We start from the raw sequence: 20,926 nt of genomic DNA on the forward strand, positions 1-20,926 counted from the left end.
ATTCATACCCTGTTTGTTTATACATTAGTATTACATTGTCCTTTTTGTTTTCTCTTTTTTTCTTTTCTGCATTCATGCTGGCATTTCTGCTGGATGTAGTTTGTTCAAGGCACAAAGTCTTTAGGTCATGTTTGAACAGGTCACTAAACTAGCTGTCCTGAGGCTTTAGACTTCTGATCCAGATCACTGCATAGGTAAGGGGTTGACATCAAGTGGAAACAGCAGCAGCAATGTTTAAACTCCCTGGATTTTTTATTTATTCTGATGAAGGAGATTTTGCTTGGCTTGCAAGTACGCGGAGATCTCTTGGAATCCCTCTGGTTAAATTTGCAAGCCCCTTTACATTCTTAGGGTGATGTAAGAAACCAATGTTCACTATAGTTGAGTGTTGTGAACTTTTCCTTCTTCTGCCTGCTGTGGGATATTTTGAGACAATGTTTTCCTTCCTCGGTGTGATCACAGGTTCGGGCAACCACTCCAGGGCCTGGCTGGCCTTTTTCCATGTATCTTCACTCCACATCGGTTTCTTGCTTCTATTACTCAGGCTTCCCTGAGGCTTTTTTTGTCCTGAAAATAGTATCAAGTCATTAAATATTTTGAAAACTTTTTATTGTAAGATGTATCTATCAGGGTATGAACATGGAGGTTTTATCCAGTATTGCTGAATCAAGTTGTTACAAGTAAAAATTTGACCTTTGACCATTCTGCTAACTTATCTTTCTAATATATGTCACTGTGCTTGTCTTTTATATTAAATCTAGGGTGAAGACAAGAAGGTGTCTGAAAAGACTCTTCATGCCCCTGTGTCACCTTCCTCTGTACCTGACCACATGAAGTGCAACATCCTTAAAGCTCAAGTGGAAGCTGCTTTTAGAGTAGGTGCTCAGGTAATCCGTGTTTACTATTTCGCCTTTCTAGTTTTGGCATAGCTTACACCAATTTTCCAAAATCATGTCGCTCCTGAGGAAGCACCTTATTTTACCTCAAGTATCCACATTGACCTAGCTTTCTCTAGCTGCTCTACAGTTTCTTCAGGTAACTCAAAATGATTGATGTGATGGAAGTAGGAAATTTGTCCTAACTGACATGATTAATACAGAGGCTGAGAAAATAGGAGAGAAGGCCCAAGGAAATCTCCATGTTTTGCTTTTGTCACTGTAGCTTTTACTTACTTTGTAGCTGAGAAACAATAACCTGTGGAGTTTTCTGAGGCTACCCACCACTCATGGAAACTGTGGTTAAGGGTGTTCTAAAAAGAATATCTATGCATCCAGATGCAACCTTTATTTTAGGGGATTAACTTTCGATGTCTCAATGTGAAATGTTAGCTAGTCTATTGTTTTCTTACTTGTATGTGTGCTTTTCACTAAATTTCAAGCTGCTAATTTCACTGCTTGGTCAGTGTTTACATCGGACACATCCTGTTTCAAAAACACCACAAGTCTTGTAATAATGTTACACAACTGAAAACTGCTGCTAGATGGCATAACTGTAACAAGTTAATTTCCCAGTCAGAGCTAAATCTAAGTGAAACCTAAAATACGTGATTCTTTTCAAGTGTAATTTGTGGACAAAAGGTAATGCCATTTGTGCCAAACATAAAGCCAAATAGAATGCTTTAGGAACAAAAGTAGAGGCAGAAAGATTGGTATGACTCTTATCCCAAGTTCCTGTAGTATCCTTGTGCATACTATTCCCTTTGAATTACAAATAATGTTGGTGTTTCCATCACTTTGTTTCTTTTCACAATAACATATCAGGTCAACTTGCCCTGCAAAGGATTTTGTTAACAATCATCTTTGTGTATTTGTTGTTCCTTGGCAGATCTTTCATCTGAGCACTAGATTACATCTGGTCTAGCTAAACCTAAGGAAGTATCAAAATTTGGTTATTCTGACTGCCCTAGATTTCAAGAACAGAAACCATAAATCTGACAGCATGTGGGGGAAGGAGGCTGGGTTTTTTTCTTTTAGTTTTTGCTTAAAGCAGTTCTCTCACCTCTCTGAATTCTGTGTTGTATCAACTGTATTTTATGCAGCATGTTTCTTGTTTGATTGCCCTTGGGTTTGCCCTCTGTTTTTCCCGTGTGTCTTTTCTACAGGATGTCATAGTATATTTCTCATGTTTGTTTTTTCTCCTGAATATGCTTAATGATCATGTTTGACTGGATAGTTAATGACTGGAAGCAGTGTGTGCTGTTGCATTCAGAGAACAGCATTACTAAGGCAAGATAGGAAATGTGCTAAACGTATGCATCTCTCAATTCACCTGCCCTGCCTTAATTTTTCACCCTGAGGCTTTCCAAGGGAGAACATCCTGGGTTGCTTTTTCATGCATGCCATAACTGTATTCTTTAGCTGCTGCTATGTTGTAAATAAGTTTCAGAGCAAGCTGAGCATTCCTTTTTTCCTTCTTACCTGTGGTGTTTTGCACAAGGCTTTAGCAGTCAGATTGGATTAAGCAGGTGTCTGTAGGTTTGGCCCCAATGAGAAAAGTCTTATGATTTCAGGGAGAAGGAAGGGAAAGCAAGACTGTTGTAGGATAGCATGTCTTGTGGAAAAATAATGGCATACAGTTCAGTTTGAAATCCCAGAAGCTTTCAGTGCCAGCAATGTATGGCTTAAGAGTTATAGCCAGTAAGTTAGGATGTCACTTTAATCATGGAAATCCTCATTCAACTCCCTGCTTAGCCACAAAATTGCCTGTGCAACTAGAGATGAGTTCTTCTGCACTTGAGCTCCCCTCCTGTCAAGTATGAAAGATTACCCTTCCCAGATACGTTGCAAAAATAAGTAGGCAGAGACCAGGCAATGGTCAGCCATTACAGTAAGAAGCTGCGGCTAGATAAGCTCTGGGAAGGGTAGGCAAAAGGCCCAGGGTGAAGGAATGAGAAGAAACACACCATCTATCACCTAGAAAATGGGAGGAGGGAGAGGGCTACAGGAGGCCCCGATAAACCACCATACCAGCATGCCATAAAACCACCCAGTTATCTTCTCTACTCCCCCCACCTGAACAACTAGCTGAATACCAGTAGCTAAGCCATTTCCCAGTGGCAGTTCAGTCGTCTTCTGGGAAAAGTGAGCTGGGATGGCATTACACTGCCCAGAGACACTTACAGCATCCTTTTGAGGGAGCAGATAAGAAATAGTTTCTTCATGGAAGACAACTTTTAACTCCATGTATTCCTCCAGGGCTGTGATCCTGCCCCTCTTTGACCCCATCTGACGTACCCTGCTGCCCAGTATATCTGCAGGACTAACCCTATTATCCTCTGCCCAATTCTGTCTTTTGATGCCAGTTCCATATTAAATCCCTGAGAAGTCCTGCCTTCTGGCCTTATTCTTAAGACTCCAATTTCTCATGTCTTGTTTTCTGTACTGTCATATTTCAATTTACAAGGCAGCCAGGGCAAGAAATATATCTAGGTTCTGTAAGGCACAGCCTATATTCATTGAGCTGTAGAGCAAGACAGGCTGATTTTCCTCATGTACAGCATAGATTTTCCTTTATTTCATGGTATCACAAAAAAGATGAGGGTTTGCTCCTCTCTACTTTGTAAAAGGAAGAAGAAAAAAACAGACTCTGTCTTATTTGAAATTAAATGTTCTTTTAAAGGCTTGTTAGAGTATCTACTAATATATTTTTAAAACATCCCCAAAAATCTATGGTCTAACTTGTCCTTTATGAAACTTCAGGGGGCATCGTCATTATACAGTTAGGTGTAAAAGCATGAGAAAAATATTGGTGCACTGTAGGATCGGATCCAAAATTAACAAACTGTTGCTTGAAATATTTGTAACAGCTCTCTCTCTAAGCAGTGGGAATATTTTCAATACCATATGCTACTCACATCAGGATGTGACAAGTTTATGAAGGCACCTCGTGCATGTAGTAGAAGAAGAAGCTGTTCCTTGTTAATTCTGAGAATGGAGTGAATGTTTGCAAGTGGAAAATATAAACTGGGACAGGAAATTTTTTTGTAGTCTTCTTTCTTTATGGCAGCTAGACACCAACACAAGAGAGTGCCTTAGAAATTAATCATTCCAATGCTTATGATTTCAAAAATTAAAAAAACAGGGAAAATTATGCAGTACATTTGAAAATATATTCTGGAAGATGGTCTCTGCACTGCTTCATTTCAGAATTATGCTGAAGAGCTATTTATCGCATTCCTGAGGGGCAATACACCATCTCCCATGGCTATAGTCCTGACTTAGAGACTGAAAATTTTTAAGTTTATGGTGCCGATCACTGAGCCCTGCATGTGGTTTAGAGTTATAGAGCAGGAGGAAACTAACACGAGTGAGTTTGTTTATTTGGCAAAGATGGAAATATTTATGTGCCGTTCTGCTAGCTGGAGAATCAAACTACAGCGTGCATGGGGATGCTGGAAGCTGAATCCAGGAGCACACTGCCATAGACACCACAAGTGAGAAACATGAGGAACCCACACACAACTTTGGGAACCTGTGGTTTGCACAGAGCATGCCATACAGTATCTGTAGGTCTAGAGCAAAGGAGCAGTATTTCACAACACACCTTTCAAACTGTGCCACAGGGATCTGCCACCTTCTAGCTGACAGACTGCATATCACAGTTCCCACATAATTAAGCTCCAGGGGAGCACTAAACACTGTGAAGCAACTGACATCTTTTCTTCTTTTCTTTTTTTGTCCTTTTTTTGCATTTATTCCAGACTCTTCATTTGAGAGGGAGTGGTATAAAGCAGCAGTGAGGAGCTGCCAGAATACAAAAGACCAGCTCTCCCTGGCATTTAAAACCCCTTTGCAGCTTGCATGAGTCAGTGCTGATATGCTGTGATTGATCAGACGACTTGTTAGTATCACGAAGAGTCCCTTTTGCCAAACAGTTCATGGCCCAACTGATGGAGGAAAGATACTAGCAGGTTTCTGTTGCTATTTATATCCACTTTGGCTCTGGGCAAATCCTAATTATCCTTAGAATTAAGCACAGGCTCCTGAGCAAATGTACAGCTATCTCAGCAGGGCTTTTTCTTTTGGCAGGCAGTGTGTGTTGTATTCTAGTAGTTTGTCTTCTACAAGCGGTGTTTGTATTCTCCACCTGTTACTCAAGCTTTCCTAAATCCTTGGGTTGATGTAAGTCTAGCAGGTTAGCACAGGGAAGGAACTGAGATCCTGTTTCTCATAGATATCTACTGCAGCTGATTTTTGCATTACTCGCATCTTTCTCTGCAGACAAGAGGACACCAAGCCCATTTTTAAGATACACTTTTGCAGTGCAGTTTATGGAAGACAAGCAGAGGTGACATTACCTCACTGAGCATTATGGGTTGTTTGTTAAGAAAAAAGTGATGGGAAAAGGTAGTTTGGAGATGCGGAGCTATTTACAAAGAGCATACAAAATCCCATTCACTTCTGCTTTATCAATCCCAAGGGAAACTCTTGACTGGTGAGAGGTATCTTCTATCAGCCAGGTTTGGGTTCTCGAGCAATTGATTCCCCTGCCTTGATTCTCAGTAAACAAAGGGACATTTACACTGAACAAAGGGACGTTCAATGCTCTAGCCCCTTTCACACGCTAACTTTCTTCACAAGCTTATACCCAGGTAAATTTTTAGGCCAGGTCAATAGCCCTCTCTCTCTTTTTCCTCCCTGTCCTAGAAACAGGTGCAGACCAATTATTATGTTGTTTTGCTTTAAGTATTGCAAATATGTGAGTAAGTGCAGGTTGCCTGTGCTGTCTAGAGTTGCCTCGAGGAAAGGACTGGACTGTGGTACAGAAGATGTCTCAGGACATGCACAGGATGACAGGTGTCATCCTGCAGCCTGTGCTCTCTATGTAGATGCAAGCCATGGCTGCAAATGCAAATGAGACTGGAATCTATGCATTATTTATGGTAGAAAGGGTGCATAAGTGAGGTGACTAACAGTGCTAGTCTGTCTTAGCTACGTTTTTGATGATTCTTTGTCTTTTTCATTGTGCTGTTTCCTTTAAGGAAAGATTCAAGTGTAAGGACTTGTCAACTTCAAAGTCCACATGCTTTTGCCATGTAGTTCTAGAAAAAATTCACTGTCTTTATAAGAGCTGGGTCTTTGGAGCTTTATTCACTTAAGGGGATCTGGATTCAAACCCTAATCAGGTCATGAATGAAAATAGAGTAGGTGAGGGGAAGACACTTGAGGATTTATAATCTTATGCGATCTTTCTTATAATAGGACTTAAACAAATCCTTCTGGATCCCCAGAGGAGTTCTTAGCTTTCACTAGATGTTGACTTAAGTACCTTGAAAGGATCAGGTTTTCCAACATTTTAACCTCTTTCCATCATGAATTAGATGCTGTTTGCTTCCCTCTCCTCCTTTCCTCCTTCCCTCCACCCGTCCTTATTCACAGCACAGAGCTACTGAACAATTTGACAGTCTTCACACAGAGATCAGAACTGGAATTACGTGAGTATAACAGGTCACAGCTGAGGTGTTCAGGCTGTGGGGGAAGCTTGCACAGCTCCTTATGTACACGATGCCTTCCTTGCTAAAGCTGTTGCTGTTAGTCACCCACTTGGATGAGCAATAAACTCACTGGCGAATTTCAGGCTAAGTAAAAAGCAGCAACTGTGCTGGGACTCTCGACTGGAACAGCAGCGAGCACAACATCGCGTCAGTTATAATTGCTCATAACAATGGAATTTAAAAATGGCTCAGCTTCAAGTCCTCTGTGTTCAGTTGCTAAGGGGAAACAGGTTTGCTCAACTTTAAAAGCGAGGCTACAGGAAATGAAGGGTGTCAGAAGTACAAAAATACAAGCTTTTGAATGTGTGTGGGCCAGGATGATCAATATATGATACATGGCAGCTCATTAGAAGTGTGTCAGCAATGATACCTCAAAGTCAGGGAAGGAGCTGAGGAAATGATGCGGCAGCCTTGCTGAGGTACAGAATGGGAGGGAGAATTTAGATAAACAGAATGTGGGAAAAGGGAAATCTTTAATCTATTCCCTGGGATACTGGAGTCAAATGTGGCAGTGGTGTCACAAGACTGTGACAACACATTGTGGATATGTCAGCTATGTCTCCTAGCTGGCATGTCTGTAAGTGCTAGTACATGATGAGACAAGTACTCTTAATTGCAGTGATGTGTAGGAGCCCCACCATAGCCCAGGAGACACGTGGTGCCAGGCCCTGTTCAGAAGGAGAAAAACATAGTCTGTTCCCAAGGGACCTAACCATCATGCTTTTCTGCCTGAAAGGATACATTTGACATATTAAATCACCAAGGTAGGTTTACCTTGGCAGGGTGTTCTTCCTGTTGATGTGTTGCTTAGCCTGTATTATCTAATGAGATCAGCCAACAATTAGCGTGGCTGACAAATGACAAAAATGTTGATGAATAGCTGAAAAATCTGGTATGCTTCAGGCCTCCTTAGCATTGTTACAGAGCCAGAAAGAGCCAAAATACAGAAGTATTTCCAGGCCACTGCAGTGAGAGCTCTTGTTTCCTTATCTTTGAAGATCTCCAAACATGTGAAAGCTGTGTTGCTACTCCTTCCTTTCTGTAACTGGGAACTTTGTGAAATTGCTAAATAAGAGACATCATGTGTTTCATATGAGCCTTCCAGACCCTTGTCTTTCTCACATGAGAACCTGACACCCACCCTTGGCTGCAGTGATCAGATTCTTCATGCAGTCTTTTTTGCTGATTCAAGAGATTCCTATTGTGGATCAGATGGGGTGAGAGCTGCAGCGATGCCCCTTGTGATGGGGGAGAGGCACAGATGGCACTAGCTCCCAAGGTGCTTGCTTGAGGTTTGAAGAACACAGCCTGCCTTGCCCAGTGCCCCACTGGAGGCTCACCAGCCCACAGTCCCAGCTGGAATTAGTCATCTGTTCAGAAGCACAGACGGCTGCAGCCAAAGTTGTCTTTCCTGTGTTCTCCCACTTGGTACATGCCCAGTGCAACCAATTCTCATTTTGAGGTCCTGTTCCCCGTCATGCTGGGGCTGACTCTTCCTTCAGAAGAAAATAGAAGGAGCTGCTGTTCACTAAGCAAATCCAGCCACCAGGGCTTATGAATTCATACGTGGAGTTGCTCCCATGGGCCAGAAAGTGTTCCCACCCCTGCTGAAAAGCTCAGCAGGGTCTCATGTAGCATCCCTCAAGCATCCGCCCCCTCTCTAAGGCTCCAAAGGACCTGGCTGCCAGGACAATAGCAGGGGTTATGGGTGCTCAGGAGTCGGCTGAAAAGCAGTCTGAAAACTGTCAGGATCAGCCTGGCAGGCCATAGGTAGATCACTTAGGCAGCTGTGGGCAATATTTGGTATTACTTAGATGCTTTTCTCCTCTTTTCATCTTTTGGTGAAACTAGTCTTTCTTAGCAATCATCTATGAAGAGAGCCTGTACAATGGCATTTCTGTCCAGGCATGTTTCTTGTCACTAGTATGATAAAGTAATGCTTTACATTTGTTTCTAACACCATCCAGAAACTTAATGGCATATGAAATTGGAACACCAATAATTTTTCTTTTGCTCTGGGCCCAGTGCAGATAAGGAAAGAGAATGGCATTGTGTGGATGGATTATATGGATCAACCTTTAATTTTGTTTGGTTTGCAGTCTAGTAGCCAGAAGAGCCAGCTTGTTTCTCTTTGGGTAATTATTAAATTAATCTGCTTCTGTATAAATGAAGTTTCCATGTCTGCTATGTCCTGAAACCTCTCCCTCTCAGAGCAGCAGCCTCTGGGTGAGGGGAGAATCTGCCTTAGTTAAGGAGATCTGAGCAGCTCCATGCTGCTGCCTCTGTCCTTCTTACACAGCTCAGTGCTGGGCTTTCTGTGGGTGACAGAGCCTCTGCCCAGCTCTCCATATGTGTTCCCCACCAGGTACCTCCTGCTAGCCTTGGCTAAACTCCCTTGTTCCACTGATGGAGGGCATCCTGTGGTGGAAACCCAAATCCTGGCCCTAGCACATGCACTTGTTTTCAAATGAAGGCAAACCATCTGGGAATTACATTGTGACAGTTGTGTACAAGTATAACCCTTGTTTTACATTCACATCTTTTCAGTAAGGCTGAGGAAGTCCTTGTGTGGTTAGTAAGTGTGAATTGCTGAGTTAGGAGGAAAAATAAAAGAAACATACTGTCACCTGATGACTTACTGGCCTCCTTCTGAAAACAAGCAAACAAACAAAAAAACCAAAACCCAACAAGCCAACAAGTAAAGCAAGGGTGGTACAGTTCCTGATGGCTGAAGCCCTTTGCAGAAATGTTTGCAGGTATAACATTTTCCTATGTCTGTTCATGCATAGGCATGGAGGAGAGGCATAGGGCAAGGAGAATTAGCCCAGCCTTATTAATGTGTACCTGCCAGTGCACACCCGTGGCACCCAGTGTGCATGCCTGCATCACCTGAGGCTGTTCAAGCCTCTCCATTTCTTTACATGCTCCCTCTCTCCCTCCAGTTTAGAGTGGGATTACTTGCTCACTGGTCTGCAGTACTTACTTGTGGGTGCAGGAGTCTCTTCTGTTCTCTAAAGCATGAGTAATAATGGGGAAAATTAATACCAAGAGAAGTTCCTCAGGATGCTGATCATGCCGCTTAGGAATACACCACTTCTTGAGATGCAGGCTTAGCCTTCCAACGCAGAGAAGGCAAAAGAGAGTGGTAGTGTAGTCACAGAGCTGAGAAGAAACCAAGGGTCAGCTATCAGGGACTAATACAGTGAAGCCCTCTTAACTGGCTAATGAGGTCCATGGTTTATAGTGTTTAAGCAGGTGGAATTTTAATCATTTCATTCCTGGTCACAGCCCCTGCATTGCATCCTTGATCTCCGTATTCTCTTTTCTATTGTTGTGTTCAAGTGCATCTTAAAATACAGCTCAATTAATTTGGTGAAAATTGGAATAAAGTAAAATTTATAGTTTTAAAAAGTAGCCAATTTGAAACATAATAAGCAGCTAGCTTGTCAGGCTTAACAATAAAATGTTGTTAAGACATCAGCGTGGAAGAAGAGACTGTGTATTAAGTTTCTGACAGCTGGATTCATGTTTACAGCTTTCAGAAACTCAACAGCTTTATAAAAAGCATTATAATTTCTGTAGAACAAAGAAATATTACTTCAGCACTCATCTGTGCCAACAAAGAATGATTTTCAATGCTTTCTCTAAAATCTTCAAAAAACATTTTCTGTCCTTTCAAGAAAGTACTAGATTTTGAATAAACATTATGCTAGACAGAGCTACTAGAAGACCAGTTAAAAAAAAAGTTTTCTAGAGCTGAGCTAAATTTCTTAAAGTTATGAATTTATTAAAATTTAAAAATTGCATTCCGGGTCCTGAAATTATTCACAGTGTGATGCTAATTCACTGAAAACCTTAGCTGCAAAACAATGGTGGTGATGGTGTGATTATGTCCCACTTTTATCTGATTCCTTAATGTTTAGAGCATTTGTCCAGGACCGAGAAAACCTCTGGCTGAGGGAGATTAAACCCAAATACCTAAGAGCACTATGTTGGGATGAAGCTTCTCCAGTACCTACTGCTGATCCTGTTCTCCTCTGAGCTGTAAACTAGCTGTAAACTAGCTTCCTCTGTGTAAACTAGCCCCTTAGGAGAGGGACAAGCCTGCTGACAAGGTTCAGAGAGTCCCCTCTCTGCTGATGAGGGGTTTGGTATCAATATACAAGGTGCAACAACTCTAACAGGAAGGGTTACGGAGGGACTTACCTCAAAATGCTCCCTAACCCATCACCTCAGGTACTTGCCTGGGCTGGAGAAGGCCCAGGACAGAGTTCACTTTCTGCCAGGCTCCCAGTGGTTCCAGTTTAATTGCCCATACAGTTCATTGTGTGTAGAAGCTGGAACAGTCTGTTCCCACCATGGCTGAAGCTCTGGTAAATAATGACCTGGGAAGTGGCAAGGGGGGTTTTGTTCTCTCTGGCACAAGGGGGAAACAAACCTAAGACTGTCACAACTTGGGCAATTTCCCCAAGCACTAAGCATCCCTACGGATATTTTGTAGTTCATTGCTAAAGTATAGAAGAAACTCAGATTCGATTTTGTTTCCTTTTCTTATGAGTACTCTCAAATTGAATATATCAGTTTGTGTTGAATGGAAGGTCTCATGTCAAATTTACAATATTTTTACATGCCTGTAAAATCCTTTGATTTGGATTTGATGGATTTGAAGGAACCTGTCTCATCCATTTTGAAGAGGATGAGACTGACACATTTAATTCAATTTGATCTGGACCGATGGCCTCAAATTATTATGGTTCAGATATTGAACACTGAAAAATCACTCTGTTGTAGGACCATATCAGTTGCTGTCTATCCATTTAGCAGAATGGTAATGTCAGAGCCTGCCAAGTCCATTACTGATTTGGAGATACTCTTGTGTCTTCAGACAGTATTTTTTATAGAGGGGTGCAGTGTTGCGCTGACACTGGCATTTACACATGGATTGTGGAACCCTGCATCTCAGTTGAAGAGTATAATTTACCAACACCTGCCTGAATTGGGCGTTTCCTGGGTAATCAAGCAATTTTCATGTAAGTCATTTTGCAGTACTAGTATTTTCAACTCTGCAGACAAATGGTATGTGAGAGACGGGACTCTGTAATTTAGCAGAGAGCAGTGGTGAGTGAGATTTTCTGTGAATTGCATGTACAGTGTGATTATATGTAGAAGATCCCATTTTTCAATTCATTTTTCAAAGACTGAATGAAAAGTTGGCATCATTATTTTGATTAGACTACATAAATATTTATTCTACTCCAATTAAAAGAAGAACTCAACTACAGTATGTTTGCCTGGGTTGATTTTTATTATTTCTGCTCAAATGCTTTCTGGAAGGACCATAAATATCAGCATTTCTTTCTTTCTCCTCCTTTATCCCTATCCAATCTCTTCCTAACACTATTGCTCTGCACATTGTACATTGTAGCTCATCACAGTGAATCTCAACTGTAGGAGATGGAAGAAAAAATACTGTACCTTTTAAATCTGGGCAGAGTAGACATTTTGGGTATTGCAGTTTTCTGGGGTGCTTACAGGAATATTTTTTTAATAAACAGTTGTATTTTCCTAAGTGTGTGGATGTTGTACTAAACTTTGGCTCCTTCTTTTAACAGGCTGTGAAAGAAGAGACCTCTTTTGTAAATCCCAGTAAGACCTCCAGCCTGCAGGACCCTAATGTAAGGTCTGTTGCTTCTTGTCCGTAGGGAAAACATCAAATAAATGCATGATATATTGAGGCATTTTCCAAACATTATCTCAAACAGGTGTTACAGGTCAGTTTGCTCATCCCCAGGTTGCTGTGGAAAGTTCACCAAGCAATGACTTGAGGAGAAGGTGTCTGTCAGAAGGGTGCTTATTTTATATACATATATCACATATCGTTGAAGAACTAATAAAAGCTCAACTTTAAAAATCAGACCGAGTGTATATACTTAAACAATTGGTAAAAGCTCAAGGTAAAAAATCAGGTCTAGTAACAAACTTAGAAAAGCATATATAAAAATAAGTCAGTTTTCATAACTTTTGTATCAGAAACATGCTAGGTGTCCAAACTGGAATATCCTTGTTTTTGTGTTTTTCTGATTTGTGCAAGGTTTTTTTGCAGAAGAAAAGGCATTTGGTATACTGCCTTCAGAAAAACGGCTCATTTGCAGGCAGTAATGACTACGTGGGATTGTACTTTTAGTCTGTTGATAGTGGATAATAGTCTTCCTTTTTTAGGGTGGCCGTTTTGAAGAGGCATATTAATTGTTAAACATTATTTGAATGGCACAGTGTGCTGTCTTTCTGCAGGTGACTAGAGAGGAGGTTACAGCATGGGTATTTGGAAATTGCCTGCCTCTCTATATATGGTAGTGCCATCACTTTGGACATCTTTAGTGTCGAAATCTGAGAGGAGAGTTTGATGAAAAAAATAAGGGATTTAAAACATGGCAATCACACTAGCTGTTAATGAGCTAATTATGCTAGTGTATATGCTATATATATGTTTATGTATATGTAATATACGTATGTACTAGAGCACTAGTCATCTGATGATTTTATTTTATAATTTTCTGGTGGTGACTTGCAACTGAAAGCAGACGTTTAAGCATCTTATAGAAAAGGCTAGATGGGGGGAAATGAATTATGTTTGACAAATTAAATAATTCTGAACTCAAAAAGAAACAGTTATAGTTCTGAAAATTTGTCAACCATTTTTTCAAATGTGTATCTTTCCTATAGGGTGATAAATCAGCAATAGTCTTAAAAAAACATTTCTGATCAGATTGGACAAGCAGAGCTGCTATGTTTGCTTAGTGAAAGCAGCTACCTAGAGAAGAACAGTGAGGATGGTTGGTGGTGCTGAGGCAGGAGGAGACATGAGAGGCAATGCTATTGCTTTCCGTGGCAGTCCCTGGCTTGCCTGCAGTACAGCTGTGATTCCCAGTTCCCCACATGTCTCTCATCTCATTACACCCTGCAGAGCTGTAACTTCTAGCCTGGCAGGCCGTGATTTTCCCATTTGTTTGTCCAAGGGGCTGCAAAGTCTACTTGATGTTTAGAATCACCCACTTTTCTCCTGTGACATTGCCCTTTTTAGACGTCTACAAAACTTTCTTAGGACCACTGAGAAAATTTATCACGTATGTTATACAGTAACTTATTTCTTTGTTTAATAGAAATGGGTTTCATGTATTGTCTTTGCCACAACACCCTTTGCTGGGTTGCTGTCACTTCCAGAAGCAGTTCAGGAGGACCTGGTTTGTAAAGCCCTGTGCGATTTGGAACGTGGCTAAAGACTTGGTTTCATTGCTCACCTTTGCTGAACTTGTGCATAACATCTGTAGAAAAGCCTTTCTACTTCACATTTTTTAATAGATTCTCTCCTTCTTCATCATGCTGAGCTGTAAATGAGTTGTGTGCTTTGTGAGTTGAAGTACTATTCAGCACGAGTAAGGATGGCAACCTGGCTGCAAAGCTAATTTTACTGTTTTCTTTTGTGCACATCCAAGCCTATAAACTCGTAAAAACCACTTTGGAGTTCTCGGTATGCAGCAGTCTGGTGTATATTTGTCTAATATTTATTTTTATCTGGTTTATGTCAAGCATTGTTTCCTCTACAGTCAGTTGTGCCAAATGAAATGGTATTGTTTTATTGCTTTGTGTCTGTGTCCTGGAGGTGCAAATACACAAGTAATCAATGCTCAGGGATAGACCAATTTTAACAGCCTGCATTCAAAACTCAGAGAATAATGCAAAATAAATTCAGTGTCTAACCAATTCTCTTTCTCCTTCAAGTGGCTTCCCTTTCTGCAGGGACATACGCACCCTTGCATACAGCCAGCATGTGACCTATTTGCCAATAACATCCTCTATAACCTCTATTTTCTGGACTTGGATGGACACAAATGAGCCTTTGCTCTGCTAGGAATTGCATCTGAGTAGAGTCAAGGGTTAGTTCATACTGGTCAGACAAGTCACCTGGGAGTTTTTCTCTTCTTTAGTTGAGAAATAGAGAAGTATCCTTTGTGAAAAAGCCTCCCCATGGAATATAATTTTTATTCCTGCAAGTATCCATGCAGACATTCCTGTAGACAACACCTGTGTGAATGTTTGAGGAATGTTTGCTTGCTGAAATATCTTGCCAGTTGAAACCAGTATCTGTCACAGCTATTTAACAATACTCCACTCTTTTCATGCAAGGGATTTATAGCAGGGACAGTGACTTCATGTATTTGATTACTGATGACTGTACAACGCACTAGCAAAATGCTCTGTTTTTTCCAAACCCAAGACACTGGGAAATTTGTTCAGGCTAGCTAGTAAGCAAACATAGGCAGTTTTGATCATTAACTGAAGCATTAATTGTTCATACAAATAGGGAAATAGAAGGTGAGGAAGGAGGACAGTAGTGCTTTTTTGATTAAAGAACTGGGCTCTTTTTGCTACCATTTTGTCTGCTCGTCCATTGCCACTCTGAAGATTACACTTCTAATGAATTAACTGCTTGGATATGGCCTTCAATCCCCCTGAGCAATTATTTTAGCATCTGCCACGGCAGACTCAATTTGGCTAACAATTGCTATAGCTCCTTGTAGAATTAGTTCTAGTTCAACTAGTAATTACTCATATGTATGCATGGTGTAGCCACTTTTGCTACAAGCAGGTCTCAAGTCATTTTGTTGATCATGGCCTCAGAATGGTGTATAATGTTGTGCTTATGCAAAATCATCATGTATCAGTCAATTTATTCACCTCTTTTCTGTGTCTGTTGGCAAACTGCGGATCCTTCTAAATCTAAGTCATTTTAAATATGGGGAAAAAACCCACACTTGAAGCTGAAATTGCACTATTTTGTCAGTTTTCAGGAGGTGAAAGCCTGTGATCTGTCATTTGGTGCACAAGCTGGAAGTGCAAGGTTTGTCTCCTGATCTTCCTGTTGATAGCTAACCTGTACACATCGGATTAAGCTGCAGGAGGATGTGGGACCACAGAAGAGTACAGTCCTCTCTCCTCCCTGCTTTTGGAGAGCAGTGCTGTGTGTCTCTATAGCTTTCTCTCCTCTGGGTAGGATTTTTTTCTCCCAGACTGTTTCAAGTGCTGGTTCCCACATTCAGTGAGGAAAAAGCTGATGACTCAGTCAACCCAATACATGCTGCAGTGTCCTAGCTTACACTCACTGTATTCCGTAATTAAGGCTGATATAGTGCACTATGAACTGGGACACAGTCATACATTCCCCTTGCTGACCCTGCTGCTTTGCTGATAACCCCTAGCAGAGCAGCAAATCTGGAAGTGGCAGTAGGGAAGTTGTATGGTTACCTCAGCTGGATCCATCTGGGCTACACATGACAGAGCTCTCAGCTGAACAAAGTCAAATGAGAGCAACGAACGGGAGGGGAATTTCAAAAGCGGGTTAGGTAGGAGGGCCACGAGTTATCTTGATAAGACACAGAAGTCCTACCAAGAGGAGTTCGACGTGTCTTTATTAAAGCTCTGTTGTAACAGACTTGAAAGCACACATGTTTTCATCAACACCCAAGCAATACATACAGAGAAGTACAGCCCAGCTATATATAGCTGGGGCATAAGCGTTTTGGACAAGGCAGAACGTAATATTGGTTTATGGAAGAAGAAATACCTGAAAAAATGTGTTATGTATGTATTTGCATTATTTTGCTTTTTATACTGCCTGTATAGAATCAAGAAGAGATACAGTTAGTTTGCAGTTACCACCTTGCATAGTGAGGTATGCTTTGTTAAGGCATGTAGTAAAAATGTGTTTGTGTGAACATTGGTCTAGTTTGGAATTTTCAATGCCAGTCATTTTGCAATGATTTTTAATGGTAATTCTTTTGGGATGTAGGGCCCAAGTCTGCAAGGGAGGCAGTGATCATGTCAGTCCTTTTTATGACCACAAGAGGAATTCATCTTCCACTAGAGCTAGAAAAGCCTTTCTAACAGAATATTTTCTTCTATATTGTTGTTAGAGGAGGTCCTGTCGTGGTGCTGAATGGGCCAGAAGGGATTATGAGGAAGTAACAGAGGTGTTTCCCTGTCTGTTAGAAAATTCCTTACACCCAGGTATCTAACTCCGTGTCCAGATGGAAGTGTCGAGGGAGAAGTGTTCAGGGAGAATTTGCTGATTAGATGTCTAATTTAATTCAGGTTTGAGATTACTGCATGCTCTTATGTATAGTTTTGGTAAAGCTCTCATCACCTGCCTCCAACTGCGATTTTTTAATTTGATTCTTTTAGCCTTGAGAGATCAGGGTTCAGGCTGTCTGCCAGAACATTTGTATAATGAAGGAAGTATACAATATTGTAGGAAATATAAAAATGAAAATTTTTATATATGTAGATTTCTTATCACCTCTCATCACACTCTCCTCTTGATCAGAGGCCCGGCCCATCTAGTGATCAGGGATGCAGAGGTTTCTCTCCTGCAGCATATCAAGTGAACATGAATCACATAGTCACCTCTTCACCTTTTTATAAACCTCACCCATTTCTTAGTAAAGGGATGGGCTGCTAGAAAGATAACCTCTTGAACTTTCTTTCCAGAAATTCCCCACCTAATTGCCAGCCTGCTTCCTTTGTTAAAGGTAATAAATATATGGCTAACCACAGAACCCCATCAAGAGAATTCCTTCCGTTATTCCTCTCCTTATTCAAAGCTTTGCCAGACAGAAGCACCATCGGTACAACTTCCCCAATGCCTATACATGAACCTCTCCTGAAAACTCTTTGAAGTATCTGTTTTCTCTCTGGCTATGACCACCTGGGTAAGCCTATAGTGTCTATATGTGTGTACATGTGCACACAGATTCACACACACAGAGTCTGGCTATATTTAACATAAAGGTCTACATGTTTCTTATTTTGTTCTCTTCTTCAAATACGGCTGAATGTAATCCCTGGTATAATTCTGCTGCACTGGCTTCAGGAATTCCAGTTTGTGAAGAATTAGACCAAATTAGTACACATCAGGAATTGCTAATACTTTGGAACCAGACAAAATACTGGTCGTCCTCAGGCATAGCCTGTTTGCCAAGCCAAACTTTCATCTTGGGACAAGTTAGACAGTGGAAATATTAGCAAAAACGCCTAAAGTTGAAGAAAGTTTGGTAAGCAACTGAAATAAAATTTGTAAGACAGGAATTATCTGGCAATTATTGGGATTTGCTGATAATGTACTTTTTTCTTCATGGTCACTTGAAGCTCAGGAAAGCTTAGACATGATATATGTGTGATTCAGGTGATCTAGCTGAAGGTCTTCAAGAGCTGGTACATGTAAACACTAACACCTTCTTCATCGGCTAAATGTTAGTCTTCATTTTGTGAGTAGCTGCTTACTGTTACACACACAAGACTATCCAGTAGTTAAAATAGATATACTCTTTTGAGGTTATGTTTTGGAAAATTGAAATAGTAGTTGACATTGTTTCTGAGAAATTTTAGTTATTTATCATAGAATTATAGAACTGTTGATTGGAAGGGACATCTGGAGGTCATCCAGTCCAGCCTCCTGCTCAAAGCAGGACTGTCACCAACACTAGATCAGGTCAGCCATGGCTTTGTCTAGCTGAATTTTTAAAGCTCCAAGATGGAGATTATACAACCTCTTGTGCAAAATACTGATCAAATGTGTAAATGCAATTTCCTGCATTTCTGAGGCAGGTGCTCAAGTGTTGCAAGTCAAGATCCCTCTTCAACTGAAGCCCTCGAGTTGGTGGGTCAGTTATTACAGTTCTTGTCGCTGTTGCCACTTGCTGCTGTGCACCATGTAGTACCTTTATGGACTGCAATATTTATTTTCCCTTATAGCATGCTTTTGGGTTGCTACCAACTTTGGCATGCTTTACATCCCACATGGTTCAGGATTTGTCTGCGGATTTCTTTCTGTTTAGACCAACTGCTGCATCACCCTTTGTTGATCCTTGTTATCCAAATTACCTCATCTTTCATAGGATTGCAAATAGCAATATTCTTCTTATGTGGGAGTAGGTATAAGCACCAGCTGGTGCTTTGTGCATTCATTTATTCTAATTTTCTTTGTAAATCTTCCCATCCAAAACCAAATTACGCTATTACATTAAGACTAATTACATTAGGAGCTGCTCAACACGTAACGTAAAATTAAATGTTATCGTACAGAGCTTGATGATGCTGTACACCAGAAAAGAAGGGTCGAAAATATTAAATTATATCAAGTTATACAGGATACAGATGAATCAGGAGGCACTCTTCTGAATGCCCAATGCAGAGTAAGCTTCGCTCATACAGATTGTCAGAATGTGATTCCCCTGCTGTGGCTTGTACATCTGATGTACACTAGGCTTTGAGTTTGTCTGCCTTTCAATTTATGTGAATATGTCCTACACCTTTTCTGACCGAAGCAATAATACTTCTTACATATAAGTTTCATATATCATCAAGGGAGGAGTGTCACTCAAAGTAATGTCTGCATTCTTGTGCTTTTCTCTTTCCTTTCTCACCTGCACAGACTATATTAACATTGGAATTATCATCTCTTGGTATCTGAGCTAACATCCTGCTGAAGTACCTGGTGCAGTGTGAATCTGAACCAGTTTTTTCAGAGAACTTTGGCTCTCTGCAGGTGCTCTCAGGATAGGACCATATGAGCAAGGTGTAAATCATACTGATGTTTGCCTAATCTGTACACATTTTGGATCTGAAACTAATACCTCAGTATCTGTCTTTATACGTACACTTCCAGTGAATGTCAGGGTAGCTTTCCAACAGCATATAGACATGGGCACAGGGAGTTTGTTCTAGCTTATCCATATGTACTCTGCGCACTGACTTTTTCTATCAGTGACACTGACTTAGGACTCTTTGGAATCATAAGTCAAGACAACATTTTTTTAAGGAAAAAAACAACTTTCCTTTTTTGTAAGGAAAGCTAGGGTTCTGGGGTGGTAGTGTTCTCAGAGGAGTGGAATGTATTGTACAGCTGCTTATCAGCTACTCAAGACTTCAAGGCAGATAACCTGATTTTTATTTAGAAATTTCAATTGATAGAGATGGCCGTGGCCCACAAAGCTCTCTTGGACACTGTATTTAACAGCAGTTCTTACAAAGACTGCAAACTGACAGCAGGTCTTCAAGTCTGGGGCCTTAACCATGGACAGTTTCTAGGTCGGTAGTTTCTAAGCATCACAGAGCTGAAGTTTTGGACCAACCATCCAGTGAGAGCTGTGACAGGAGATGTCCACATTTACATTTGGAGGCTAAGAATAGGCATGTCACCTAGATGATTATGGACAGCTTGTTTCCTCAAGTCAAAGACTTCGGTTCCCTAGAAAAATAGTCATATACAAAAGAACTTTTAGGCAGGTCAGAATTGAAGGTCAAAAATTATGTGCTTGGTTTTACCTGACCTGAACTTCAGTGAATGCAAGCAAGTTGTGTTTTCTTAGAATCAGAATGGACTTAACTCTATGAGGCAGAGTCTGAAACATTTAAATATCTCCTTCTAAATGTATTGTGAAATATTCTAGGAAAACTAAAAACATTATCTATCTTGACTTCTTCCTAACAAATACTAATTGCTTTTAAAAAGCTGCTTTTTCATTCAATCTTCATCCTCAAAAATAAAAATATTCATTCTCCAACTGAAAAATTTCAGCCAGCATTTCCAAAACCAAAGTGAATAGCTAAATACACATCAGCCTGGCCTCAATCCAGTGGACAGGTTAATGGATCTGCTACTCTGGCTTTTTACGGGAACCTCACCCAGTAATTTCTGCATCAAAGTCATAACTTCAAGCTGAACTCTTGCATACCCTTTGCATGCCAGTCTGCATTAAAGATTGCAAATAGGACACCTAGGTATGTTCTTTGACTTCATTCCAAGTATTAAAGACGTCTTTGACCTGTTGCTTGAAGTCAGATGCTGATGAATTGTTTGTAATTGTATTCTTAATCTCCGAACTACAGAGAAAGGAGCAGTACTAAGACCTTTCAGATGAGGTTAAGCTGATGAAATACCCCACTCGAGGTGCATTTCTTTGGCTGTGTCCCTTAAACTGTGCCTAGCTCTTTGGAAACCACAGCATTTATAATGTCCTGATTGCTGTATGGAGAGGTAGAATTTGTAGCTCAGTTTGACCTTAGATACTGGGTGTTGACCTACATTACTCTGAGCTGGGGGAAAAGAACAGTTTCTGTATCATCATTATCTATCTGTTGGACCACAGGAGCATCACATTTTTTTCTAGACTGCAGACACATTTTCAATACAAGGACAAGGGTCAGGAGGGAATTTTTTCCTTTAAAAGAAACAGAACTCAAGTGAGGAGGGTAAGGAAAGTCCACAAGCTGGTTTTGGATTTTGCTGCTGCTCTGTAGCAAGGAGCTTTGTTGTACATCTGCAATCTATATGGAAAAAAAAAAAAAGAGACAAGAAGAGAAAACCTTTATTCACCT

General features: G+C 40.7%; 1 protein-coding gene across 1 annotated transcript in view; it reads left to right on the forward strand.

Moving 5' to 3' along the window:
* Window positions 1-20,926, forward strand: part of EPB41L4B (erythrocyte membrane protein band 4.1 like 4B) — a 180,720-nt gene that overhangs the window by 123,086 nt on the left and 36,708 nt on the right. Inside the window, exons 19-20 of the mRNA XM_072851334.1 lie at window positions 762-887; window positions 12,106-12,173. Coding sequence (XP_072707435.1) covers window positions 762-887; window positions 12,106-12,173 — 194 coding nt within the window. The remainder of the gene's footprint in view (window positions 1-761; window positions 888-12,105; window positions 12,174-20,926) is intronic.

This window comes from Ciconia boyciana, chromosome 2, assembly GCF_034638445.1.
Source record: "Ciconia boyciana chromosome 2, ASM3463844v1, whole genome shotgun sequence".
Classification (NCBI taxonomy): domain Eukaryota; kingdom Metazoa; phylum Chordata; class Aves; order Ciconiiformes; family Ciconiidae; genus Ciconia; species Ciconia boyciana.